This window comes from Ipomoea triloba, chromosome 1, assembly GCF_003576645.1.
Source record: "Ipomoea triloba cultivar NCNSP0323 chromosome 1, ASM357664v1".
In the NCBI taxonomy this organism is placed as follows: Eukaryota; Viridiplantae; Streptophyta; class Magnoliopsida; order Solanales; family Convolvulaceae; genus Ipomoea; species Ipomoea triloba.
Genome location: NC_044916.1, coordinates 23,811,262 through 23,824,611, shown reverse-complemented (window position 1 = coordinate 23,824,611; position 13,350 = coordinate 23,811,262). Strand labels below are relative to the sequence as shown.

The 13,350-nt window shown below is 45.0% G+C and overlaps 1 protein-coding gene across 1 annotated transcript; it reads left to right on the top strand.

Annotated features, from left to right (window-relative positions):
- The first annotated feature begins 3,157 nt into the window (after window positions 1–3,157).
- Window positions 3,158–5,934, top strand: LOC116010900. Its single transcript, XM_031250396.1, has 2 exons — window positions 3,158–3,533; window positions 5,924–5,934. The coding sequence occupies exons 1-2, from the start codon at window positions 3,158–3,160 to the stop codon at window positions 5,932–5,934; spliced, it is 387 nt and encodes a 128-aa protein (XP_031106256.1).
- The last annotated feature ends 7,416 nt before the right edge of the window (window positions 5,935–13,350 follow it).

The following is a 13,350-nucleotide window of genomic DNA, read 5'->3' as shown; positions in this document are numbered from 1 at the left end:
GCTTGGGAAAGGCCGACCGCAGTGCTACTCGCTTTCTGTTAGTTATCTCTTGCTAGTGAACATGCTGCCATCAAGGAAGCGGGAAGAAGCCCCAGACACGGGAAGAAGGATGCTGGAACGTCTCAAGAAGCTGAAGGTGGCCGACGTTGGGACAGCAAGGGCCCCGGGAGGCAGCAGCTCGGGTAGTAGGGGAGTAGCCCTCCCTGGCTTCGAGAGTGTGAGTGGAAATGAAGGCGTGCCTATAAAGATCAAGGAAGTGACCTTTCCGAGCGACCTCATCCAGTTTGACTTGGACGACTTCGGAGTGGTGTTGGGCATGGATTGGTTGGGACGATATAAGGCCCAAATTTTGTGCAGCGAGCAGAAGGTGGTCTTAAGGGGCCCTGGGGGCAAGAGGGTGTCGTACCGAGGGGCGACTAATGAGCCCGAGGTCAAGTTAGTCTCCATGATCAAGATCAAGAAGTACATCACCAAGGGACACGAGGTCTTCCTATGTGCAGTCGAGGACCTTAGCGCTCCGAAGGATGAAGTTCAGCAAATACCCGTGGTATGCGAGTTCCCCGATGTCTTTCCTGAAGAAATCCCTGGACTACCGCCTCCTCGGGAAATAGAGTTTACTATTGACTTGATGCTAGGAACTGCCCCGATATCGAAAACCCCGTACCGAATAGCACCGAAAGAAATGCAAGAGTTAAAAGAGCAGCTGCAAGACTTGTTGAACAAGGGATAAATCCGACCCAGCGTATCACCGTGGGGAGCCCCTGTGCTTTTTGTAAGAAAGAAAGATGGTAGCATGCGACTCTACATCGATTACCGAGAGCTGAACCGAGTAACAGTTAAGAATAAGTATCCCCTGTCGCGAATCGATGACTTGTTTGACCAACTCAAGGGAGCCGGCATCTTCTCGAAGATTGATTTACGATCAGGGTACCATCAGCTTAGGGTGGCAGATGCGGATGTTCACAAGACAGCGTTTCGGACCCGCTATGGCCATTATGAGTTTACAGTGATGCCGTTTGGGTTAACGAATGCTCCAGCCGCTTTCATGGATCTGATGAACCGAGTGTTTCAGCCTTACCTGGACGAGTTCGTGGTGGTATTCATTGATGATATTCTGGTTTACTCTCCTAATCCGACCGAGCACGAAAAGCATCTCAGGACAGTGTTGCACATTCTAAGGGAGAAGCAGTTATATGCCAAATTGTCCAAGTGTGAGTTTTGGAAGACCAGTGTGGCTTTCTTGGGCCACGTAATAGCTAAGGAGGGAGTCTCGGTGGATCCCGCTAAGATTCGAGCAATGATGGATTGGCCGGCACCAACAACTCCGTCTGAAGTTCGAAGTTTTCTGGGTTTGGCAGGATATTACAGAAGGTTTGTTCTGGATTTCTCCAAGATAGCCCGACCTATCACGCAACTCATGAAGAAGACTACACCTTTCAAGTGGGACAGTGAGTGTGCTAAGGCGTTTCAAGAGCTGAAGGAAAGATTGACGTCCGCCCCGGTCCTAACCTTACCGTCCGGAACCGAGGGGTTTGAGGTGTTTAGTGATGCGTCGAAGAAAGGGTTGGGTTGTGTGTTGATGCAGCAGGGCCGAGTGGTGGCTTACGCGTCTCGACAGCTTACGAGTCACGAGGAGAACTACCCCACGCACGATTTGGAGCTAGCTGTTGTAGTCTTTGCACTAAAGATCTGGAGACATTATCTTTATGGGGTGCAGTGCAAGATCTATACTGACCACAAAAGCTTAAAGTATATCTTTACTCAGAAAGAATTGAACATGCGACAAAGGCGTTGGTTAGAACTCATTAAAGACTACGATCTAATCATTCAGTATCACGAAGGGAAGGCGAACGTAGTGGCCGACGCGCTAAGCAGAAAGACGAGTCATTCGATCAATGCCACGTGGGTGCTTGCAGATGACCTGTGCAAGGAATTCCAAAGGATGAATATCGTTGTGGTGGAAGAGGGCCAGATGGATGAGGAGATTCGACTCTTCAACATGCAAATCCTACCTGCATGGCTCGACGAGATCCGGAGGAGCCAGATGGGCGATGCCCGGCTGAACAAGGTGAGGGCCAGGATGATCAATGGCAAGAAAGGACCTTTTGAGTTACATCCTGATGGCAGTCTGCGTTATCAAGGGCGATGGTGCGTACCAGCTTCGTGTAGAGAGTTGAAGAAACAGATATTGGAAGAAAGCCATTATACCCCCTATTCAGTTCACCCTGGTGGCGACAAGTTGTACAAGGACATGAAGAAACTGTTTTGGTGGCCTAATATGAAAAAGGAAATAGCCGACTTCGTGAGCCGATGTTTGAATTGTCAAAAGGTTAAGGCAGAAAGATGCAAGACTAAAGGAATGTTGCTACCCCTAGAAATACCCGAAGGGAAGTGGCATTCCATCTCAATGGACTTCGTGGGAGGATTGCCTTTGACTAAGACTGGGAAAGACAAGATTTGGGTGATAGTGGATCGCCTTACCAAGACAGCCCGTTTCATTGCTATGAAGGAGACTTGGACTATGGGTCAGTTGGCCAAGGCCTATATACATCAGGTGGTAAAGTATCACGGCGTGCCTCGCGACATCGTGTCTGATCGTGACTCGAGATTCTTATCACAGTTTTGGAAGTCGTTGCAGGCAGCTTTGGGCACTAAGTTGAAGATGAGCACTGCTTTCCACCCTGCCACTGACGGGCAAACCGAGCGAACCATCCAAACCTTGGAAGATATGTTAAGGGCTTGCATGCTTGATTTGCAAGGATCATGGGAGGAGCACCTCGACTTGATTGAGTTTTCCTACAACAACATCTACCATTCCAGTATTCGGATGGCCCCTTACGAAGCGCTCTATGGCCAGAAGTGCAGAAGTCCGTTGTGTTGGGAAGACTTGATAAACCCGGTGACTAGAAGTCCGTTGTGTTGGGAAGACTTGATAAACCCGGTGACTTTGGGACCCCAGTACTTGCAAGAAGCCACAGAAAAAGTCAAGCTAATTCAAAGGAGAATGAAAGCTGCTCAGGATCGCGTCAAGCTAATTCAAAGGAGAATGAAAGCTGCTCAGGATCGCTAGAAATCTTATGCTGACTTGGGGAGAAAGCTAGCAGAATTCCAGGAAGGAGAAAAGGTATGGTTGAAAATTTCACCATCTCGAGGAGTGATGAGGTTTGGGAAGAGAGGAAAGTTGAGCCCTCGTTTCATCGGCCCTTATGAGATCTTGGAGAGGATCGGACAGGTGGCGTACCGTTTGGCTTTGCCAGCAGAGTTGGACCGAGTGCACAACGTGTTCCATGTTTCCCAGTTGAAGAAGTACGTGCACGACGCCTCACACGTGATAGCACCAGAGACACTGGAGTTGGATGAGACGTTGTCCTACGAAGAAAGGCCCGTGAGAATCTTGGACTCCAAGACGCGAGAGACTCGACGCAAGGCGATCAAGCTGGTAAAGGTGCTTTGGTCCAACCACGGAGTCGAGGAGGCCACTTGGGAGATGGAGGACGAGATGAGGCGACGCTACCCGGCTTTGTTTAATCTAGGTGAGTTGTTAGCTTAAGTTCTTGCATGCTAGTCATGGGTTGGGTAAGTTCTAAGTTTAGGATGCTAGAAGTGTAGTATGTTCTTGAGTTTAGGATTGGTTGAGCAATCATTCTTTTAATCTTCGGTTGAATCCTTTGTTTCCTTGAATCGTTCTGTTTCAAGTTCCCGTGAGCTGTGAGCTTCGGGGACGAAGCTCCTTTAAGGGGGGTAGAGTGTAACACCCCGTAAATTCGTTTGAGCCTTACGACCGATAATTAATTCCTTGGGCAATTCATTTATTTTAATTGGGCTAGTTCTTCCAATTTCACACATATATATATATATATATTTCTTGAGCCTAAATTAATTATTCTAATCAAGAGCCCAATTCTTGAATTTATACTTGTAAGGGATTTTATTCAATTTGGATCCTTACAATTCTTATGATCAAAAGTATTCTTACAATGGCCCAATTTCTTAATAATATATAAGTATAAAGTCTTTAAGACACCTTATGGGCTTTCTTTATTCTAATGTATATATTTAATTGTAAGAGATGAATTCCATAGCCCAACTAATTAATCTTGTACATATTATATTCTTGTAAGCATATATAATATAAGAATGGAGCCCATTTCTTATTAAGTCTTTCACCCTAATATAATATATGTATTGTAGTATATATATTCAAGACTAAAAATCCCCAAAGGTTTTCACTCTCTCTCTCTCTCTCTCTCTTCCCTACTCCTACACTCACACGCCACTTTGATCTAAAATTCCTCCAAATTTGATCTTCATTTCTCCTTCAAGTTTTCAAGTCAAGATTGCTCCTTTAGGCTTGTTTGAGTTTGGGTAAGTGCATCTATCTAGGAATATTCATTGCATCTTATGGTTTTAGTGATCTTTATGCAAGTTCTTATGTTTTCTTTTTGGGGTTCTTTGGGTAAAAGATGATCAAGAAGGTGGTGGGGCTTTGTGAGCTTTGTTGAGGCTTTGCTTGGTTGGAAAGAGCTTCAAAAGGTAACCACTATGTCCATCAAAATCTATTTTTACACTCTCATTCTATATGATATTATTTGGTGTTGGAAATCCTGAAATTTCTTGGTTATTAGCCCTATTCTTGGTTGTATTTGTTGGATTTCATGATCTTGTGTCTTGATCTTTTGCCTAGTGTTGTTATGAACATTTATTGGTTGGATTTCCATGATTTTTGGCCTCTGATTAGATGAAATGTTGGTGTATTGTGATCTGATTGGGCATTCTGGAATGATCTTTCGAGTCTGAGCGTTATCTGGGAGTTGGGGGTGTGAGATTGACCTTGCGGAGGACCCCAGCGGAATAATGTAACCCGCTGGGGAGTTCCGCAAGGCCAAGGCGGTGGTGTTGGGCGGATAGGGGTGGTCCGCTGAGGGGCGCCATCCCCTTCATGCGGAGGAGGTTGGCGGTGGACTGTGATCCGCCGGGGAGTTCCGCAAGGTCTCTGGGAGTTCGGTTCCAGAGACTGTTTTGGCTGTTGTTTTCTATTTGTTTCCCCTTTTGTTCTGAATATTGTTGGAGTGTTTTGTTGGGTATTTTACCATGTCTTTGGAGTATTTATTCATGCCTTTTGTTGGGTATTTTGCCATGCCTTTGGAGTATTGATTCATGTCTTTTGGTTCCTCCTTTTGTACTCATGCTTTGTTGATTCCTTGAATTCATTACCTGGGAGTTGGTTTGTGTTCATAGTTGAGATGAACACTTTGTTTGGTTGTTTTGGGCTGAGTTGGAGTATGAGTATGTGGTGGGGGATCCCTTGAGTATCTCTTGGTGGTTGATGGGTGAACTAACTGTGCTACTATTGACTTCTGACTTTTGGACTTCGGTCCCTGTGATTGGACTTCGGTCCCTGTGATTGGACTTAGGTCCCTGTGATTGGACTTCGGTCCCTGTGATTGGACTTCGGTCCCTGTGATTGGGTTTTTACCCCTGTGCATCTGACTTCTGACTTCTAACTGTGGCTGGGTTTTGGTATGATGGTTGGTATGGTGGTTTGGAGGTTGGAGTTTGGGGTTTATTCTTGGTTTATGTATTCGTGAGTTCCTTGTGTTTATTCGGTTGATATCTCGTTGATCTTGGTTATGGTTGGTTGGTCCCTTATGATTGTTGTTCAGTTGGTATCTTGTTTATGGATTCGTTGTCTTATACTCTCGTTATTGAATATTGGCTTCGTTTGGATGAGTCTTGGTTTAAGATTCGTTCGGTTTATTGTTGTTGAGTATCCGTTTTGAATTAATGAACAGTTTGTTGGTGTTTATATACTATACGGGTGTGTAAACCTATTTACAAGCTTATGTATATCTATACTTCCTTGCGGGTGTGAATGGTGGTTGCTTAGTAGTCTTTTGCTAATGGTTCTTTGTGTGTTTTCCAGGTTTGCCCTAAAGTCTATGCGCGAGCGCGATAGTGTACACCTATCTGAGGATGCGTAGAATAGATATTATGTTTGTAGACTTGTGTTTCGGGCCTGTGTGCCGTTTTGAGATTTCATATACTCTGGTTTAGATGATTGGATGTTTTGGAGACATGTTTTGAGGATTTTATCTATGCAGTTCTATTCCTTTGGTTAGCCTGTGCATCTAGGCCGTGTTTTCTTACCTAGATGTGGCATGATGCCCCTTAGGTTTTAATTCGCTTCCGCTATGTTATGTTTTATAGTTGAGATAGGCAGCTGTTGTGTTAAGTTTTATCTATCTCAGCTTGTGTAAAGTTGGGGTGTCACACCATCAGCCAGTGGCAAACTCATATTCCAACCACTGTGTGGAAGAAACGCATACTCACTAAGCAACGGAAGACTTATACTCACCACCGTGTGGAAGACATATACCCATTAGCTAGTGGCAGACTCGTATTCCCACCATCGTGTGGAAGAAACGCATACTCACTAGGCAATGGAAGACATATACCCTCCACCGTGTGGAAGACATATACCCATTAGCCAGTGGCAGACTCGTATTCCCACCACCGTGTACAAGACATATACCCATCAGCTAGTGGCAAACTCATATTCCAACCACTGTGTGGAAGAAACGCATACATACTAAGCAACGGAAGACTTATACTCACCACCGTGTGGAAGACATATACCCATTAGCCAGTGGCAGACTCGTACTCCAACCATCGTGTAGAAGAAACGCATACTCACTAGGCAATGGAAGACTTATACCCACCACCGTGTGGAATACATACACCCATTAGCCATTGGCAGATTCGTACCCACCACCGTGTGGAAGAAATGCATACTCCCTAGGCAATGGATGACTTATTCCCACCACCGTGTAGAAGAGATATACCCATCAGCCAGTGGCAAACTCATATTCCAACCACTGTATGGAAGAAATGCATACTCACTAGGCAATGGAAAACTTATACTCACCACCGTGTGGAAGACATATACCCATTAGCCAGTGGCAAACTCGTATTCCCACCACCATGTGGAAGAAACGCATACTCACTAGGCAATGGAAGACTTATACTCACAACCGTGTGGAAGACATATACCCATTAGCCAGTGGCAGACTCGTATTCCCACCACCGTGTGGAAGAAACGCATACTCACTAGGCAATGGAAGACTTATACCCTCCACCGTGTAGAAGACATATACCCATTAGCCAGTGGCGATGACTTATTCCCACCACCGTGTAGAAGAGATATACCCATCTGCCAGTGGCAAACTCATATTCCAACCACTGTGTGGAAGAAACGCATACTCACTAGGCAATGGAAGACTTATACTCACAACCGTGTGGAAGACATATACCCATTAGCCAGCGGCAGACTCGTATTCCCACCACCGTGTGGAAGAAACGCATACTCACTAGGCAATGGAAGACTTATGACACCACCGTGTGGAAAACATATACCCATTAGCCAGTGGCAGAATCGTATTCCCACCACCATGTGGAAGAAACGCATACTCACTAGGCAATGGAAGACTTATACTCACAACCGTGTGGAAGACATATACCCATTAGCCAGCGGCAGACTCGTATTCCAACCACCGTGTGGAAGAAACGCATACTCACTAGGCAATGGAAGACTTATGACACCACCGTGTGGAAAACATATACCCATTAGCCAGTGGCAGAATCGTATTCCCACCATCATGTGGAAGAAACGCATACTCACTAGGCAATAGAAGACTTATACCCACCACAGTATTGAAGACATATACCCATTAGCCAGTGGCAGACTCGTATTCTCACCACCGTGTGGAAGAAACGCATACTCACTAGGCAATGGAAGACTTATACCCACCACCATGTGGAAGACATATATCCATTAGCAAGTGGCAGATACTTATTTCCACCACCGTGTGGGAGAAATGCATACTCACTAGGCAATGGATGACTTATTACCACCACCGTGTAGAAGAGATATACCCATCAGCCAGTGGCAAACTCATATTCCAACCACGGTGTGGAAGAAACACATACTCACTAGGCAATGGAAAACTTATACTCACCACCTTGTGGAAGACATATACCCATTAGCCAGTGGCAAACTCGTATTCCCACCACCGTGTGGAAGAAACGCATACTCACTAGGCAATGGAAGACTTATACTCACAACCGTGTGGAAGACATATACCCATTAGCCAGTGGCAGAGACTTATTCCCACCACCGTGTAGAAGAGATATACCCATCTGCCAGTGGCAAACTCATATTCCCACCACCGTGTGGAAGAAATGCATACTCACTAGGCAATGGATGACTTATTCCCACCACCGTGTAGAAGAAACGCATACTCACTAGGCAATGGAAGACTTATACTCACAACCGTGTGGAAGACATATACCCATTAGACAGTGGCAGAGACTTATTCCCACCACCGTGTGGAAGAAATGCATACTCACTAGGTCACACGAGGTCCTTACTTCATGGTTCTCTTCTTAGTCTCTTCGCACTTCATGGGGTCAAACAACTTGCTCATAGCGTTTCTTCGGGGATCTCCGGGGGTCTTAAGGATCCAAGCTTTCCTTCCTACTTGACTTAGTCTTTTTTGCTCTGAAGGTTGCAACTTCTAACTTGTTCCTTTGTAGCTGCTTCAGAGGTAGGTAGAACTACTTTAGGGTCTGCAAATCACGACCTCAAGTTCTACTTCTTCGGGCTTCGTGGCTAACAAGCTTAGCTTGCACGAGGTTCTTCATCAACGATCCAAGAGCTTCAACTTGGCGTGCTTTAACTCTTCTTGGCGCGTAAACGTTCGCTCTTGTCGTTTCCTCAAAGCCGAGGGTCTTCGAGTCTTTAGTCTTCGAGCTCCTATCGCTTTCTTCGTCTTGCAACGAACTTCAGCTGCACGAGGTTTATTCTTCAAGTCTTGAGGTGAACGAAGATCTTGCAGACGATGTTACACGCGCGAAGACGCCATTCCCGAAGAACGTAGATTGCTGTGGATGACTCCGAGCCGCGAGTAGGTTAGTCTTCTTCAACGAGTTGCCCAAACTTCTGATTGCTTACACGCATACGGTGCTATCCATCGTTTCGCATCAACTAACTACTCATTCCTAATCTAAGGCAGGCTCCTAGGCAATTCTAAAACGAAGCAACTTAACTAAAAACGATTAAGACTTACCCAGAAGACGCGCCCGCAAGCTGCAAACAACAAGGTTAACAAAGCACATATTACTTAAACAAACAAGGCGTGTCCTCACCGCGCGTCCTAGAATTCACACATCCTAGGATTCTCAAAACATCTTAATTTTTACTGATCAAGTCCTAGAGTCTCAGATTTCAAACCCTAGGATCTCTACTTAGACCTCAACACAGGCTCTAATACCAACTGTGACACCCCAACCTTTCACAAGCTGAGATAGATAAAACTTAACACAAAAGCTGCCTATCTCAACTATAAAACATAACATAGCGGAAGCGATTTATAACCTAAGGGGCATCATGCCACATCTAGGTAAGAAAACACAGCCTAGATGCACAGGCTAACCAAAAGAACTGAACTGCATAGATATTAAACCTCAAAACATGTCTCCAAATATCCAAAAACTAAACAAGAGTATATAAAATCTCATAGCGGCACACAGGCCCAAAGCATAAGTCTAAAAGCATAACAAACTAGTCTAGCCTCCTCATACGGATATATCTCTATCGCGCTCATGCTTAGACTTTATTGCGAACCTGGAAAACACACAAGGAACCATTAGCAAAAGACTGCTAAGTAACCACCATTCACACCCGCAAGGAAGTATAGATATATATATGTTTGTAAATAGGTTTACACACCCGTATAGAATATACACACCAACAAACTGTTCTTTAATTAAAATCGGATACTCAACAATGATAAACTGAAAGAATCGCAAACCAAGACTCCTCCAAATGAAACCAATATCCAATAACAAATGCATAAGACAACAAGTCCATTAACAAGATACCATCAGAATCGTAACTCCAATAGAATGATCACAAAGGAACCAACCAAACCGTAACATAACAGGGAACAACAAGATATCAACTGAGATACAACTCAACCGAGTAATCACAAGGAACTCACGAATACATAATACCAAGAAAGAACTCTCAACTCCAAACTCCAAACCACCATACCAACCCTCATACCAAACATCAAACCAAAAGTTAGTTCACAGGGATAAGAACCCAATCACAGAGGCCATAAATGCCCAAACACAGGGGTATAAACCCAATCACAGGGACCAAAGTCCAATCACAGGGGTATAAACCCAATCACAGGGACAGAAGTCCAATCACAGGGGTAATAACCCAATCACAGGGACCAAAGTCCAATCACAGAGGCATACAAGCCCAAACATAGCAATAATAGTACAGTTAGTTCACCCATCAACCACCAAAGGATACCCAAAGGTCCACCACCTCATATTCATACTCCAACTCAGCCCAAAAACAACCAAACAGAGTGTTCATCTCAACTATGAACACAAACCAACTCCCAGATAATATAATCAAGGAATCAACAAAGCAAGAGTTCAAAAGATGGACCAAGAAACATGAATGAATACTCCAAAGACTTGGTAAAATACCCAACGAAGACATGAATAAATACTCCCAAAGATATGGTAAAATACCCAACAAAACGTTCCAACAATGTTCAGAGCCAACAAGGAAACAACCAGACAACAACTCACAAAACAGTCTCTGGAAACTGTTTCCAGTAGACCTAGCGGAGCTCAGCAACGGAACACGGACCACCGTCGCACTCCTCCGCAAGAAGGAGGCGGTTCTCCTCAACGGAACACCCCCTTCCGCCAGTCCCTTCTATTTTGTTCTTGCGGATTACCCTAGCGGATTATATTATGCTGCTAGGGTGCTCCTCAAGGCCAAAAATCCTTCCTCCACTCCCAGACTTTGCTCAGACACGAAAGAAATGTTCCAGAATACACAAATCAGATCATAATACACCAAGATTGCATCCAACAGAGGCCAAATAAACATGGAATACACCAAGATTGCATCCAACAGAGGCCAAATAAACATGGAATCCATACCAACAATTGTTAACAGAGGCCAAATAAACATGGAATCCATACCAACAATTGTTTATAACATCAAGATACAAGGGATCAAGAACACAAGGCTAATATCCAAGAAATTTCAGGATTCCAATACACCAAATAATAGCATAGTGAGTATAAGTCTTCCGTTGCTTAGAGAGTATGCGTTTCTTCCACACAGTGGTTGGAATATGAGTTTGCCACTGGCTGATGGGTATATGTCTTGTACACGGTGGTTGGAATACAAGTCGGCCACTGGCTAATGGGTATATGTCTTCTACACGGTGGAGGGTATAAGTCTTCCATTGCCTAGTGAGTATGCGTTTCTTCCACACGATGGTGGGAATACGAGTCTGCCACTAGGTAATGGGTATATGTCTTCCACACGGTGGTGAGTATAAGTCTTCCGTTGCTTAGTGAGTATGCGTTTCTTCCACACAGTGGTTGGAATATGAGTTTGCCACTGGCTGATGGGTATATATGTCTTCTACACGGTGGTGGGTATAAGTCTTCCATTGCATAGTGAGTATGCATTTCTTCCACACGGTGGTGGGAATACGAGTCTGCCACTTGCTAATGGGTATATGTCTTCCACATGGTGGTGGGTATAAGTCTTCCATTGCCTAATGAGTATGCGTTTCTTCCACACGGTGGTGAGAATATGAGTCTGCCACTAGCTAATGGTATATGTCTTCAATACTGTGGTGGGTATAAGTCTTCTATTGCCTAGTGAGTATGCGTTTCTTCCACACGATGGTGGGAATACGAGTCTGCCACTGGCTAATGGGTATATGTTTTCCACACGGTGGTGGCATAAGTCTTCCATTGCCTAGTGAGTATGCGTTTCTTCCACACGGTGGTGGGAATACGAGTCTGCCACTGGCTAATGGGTATCTGTCTTCCACATGGTGGTGAGTATAAGTCTTCCATTGCCTAGTGAGTATGCATTTCTTCCACACGGTGGTGGGTACGAATCTGCCAATGGCTAATGGGTATATGTATTCCACACGGTGGGGAGTATAAGTCTTCCGTTGCTTAGAGAGTATGCGTTTCTTCGACACAGTGGTTGGAATATGAGGTTGCCACTGGCTGATGGGTATATCTCTTCTACAGGGTGGTGGGAATAAGTCTTCCATTGCCTAGTGAGTATGCGTTTCTTCCACACAGTGGTTGGAATATGAGTTTGCCACTGGCTGATGGGTATATCTCTTCTACAGGGTGGTGGGAATAAGGCATCTAGTGCCTAGTGAGTATGCATTTCATCCACACGGTGGTGGGAATAAGTCTCTGCCACTAGCTAATGGGTATATGTCTTCCACACGGTTGTGAGTATAAGTTTTCCATTGCCTATTGAGTATGCGTTTTCTTCCACACGGTGGTGGGAATACGACTTTGCCACTGGCTAATGGGTATATGTCTTCCACACGGTGGTGAGTATAAGTTTTCCATTGCCTAGTGAGTATGCGTTTCTTCCACACAGTGGTTGGAATATGAGTTTGCCACTGGCTGATGGGTATATCTCTTCTACACGGTGGTGGGTATAAGTCTTCCTTTGCCTAGTGAGTATGCATTTCTTCCGCACGATGGTGGGAATACGAGTCTGCCACTAGCTAATGGGTATATGTCTTCCACACGGTGGTGAGGATAAGTCTTCCGTTGCTTAGTGAGTATGCGTTTCTTCCACACGGTGGTGGGAATACGAGTCTGCCACTAGCTAATGGGTATATGTCTTCCACACGGTGGTGAGGATAAGTCTTCCGTTGCTTAGTGAGTATGCGTTTCTTCCACACGGTGGTGGGAATACGAGTCTGCCACTAGCAAATGGGTATATGTCTTCCACACGGTGGTGAGTATAAGTCTTCCGTTGCTTAGTGAGTATGCGTTTCTTCCACACAGTGGTTGGAATATGAGTTTGCCACTTGCTGATGGGTATATGTCTTGTACACGGTGGTTGGAATACAAGTCAGTCACTGGCTAATGGGTATATGTCTTCTACACGGTGGAGGGTATAAGTCTTCCATTGCCTAGTGAGTATGCGTTTCTTCCACACGATGGTGGGAATACGAGTCTGCCACTAGCTAATGGGTATATGTCTTCCACACGGTGGTGAGTATAAGTCTTCCGTTGCTTAGTGAGTATGCGTTTCTTCCACACAGTGGTTGGAATATGAGTTTGCCACTGGCTGATGGGTATATATGTCTTCTACTCGGTGGTGGGTATAAGTCTTCCATTGCATAGTGAGTATGCATTTCTTCCACACGGTGGTGGGAATACGAGTCTACCACTTGCTAATGGGTATATGTCTTCCTCACGGTG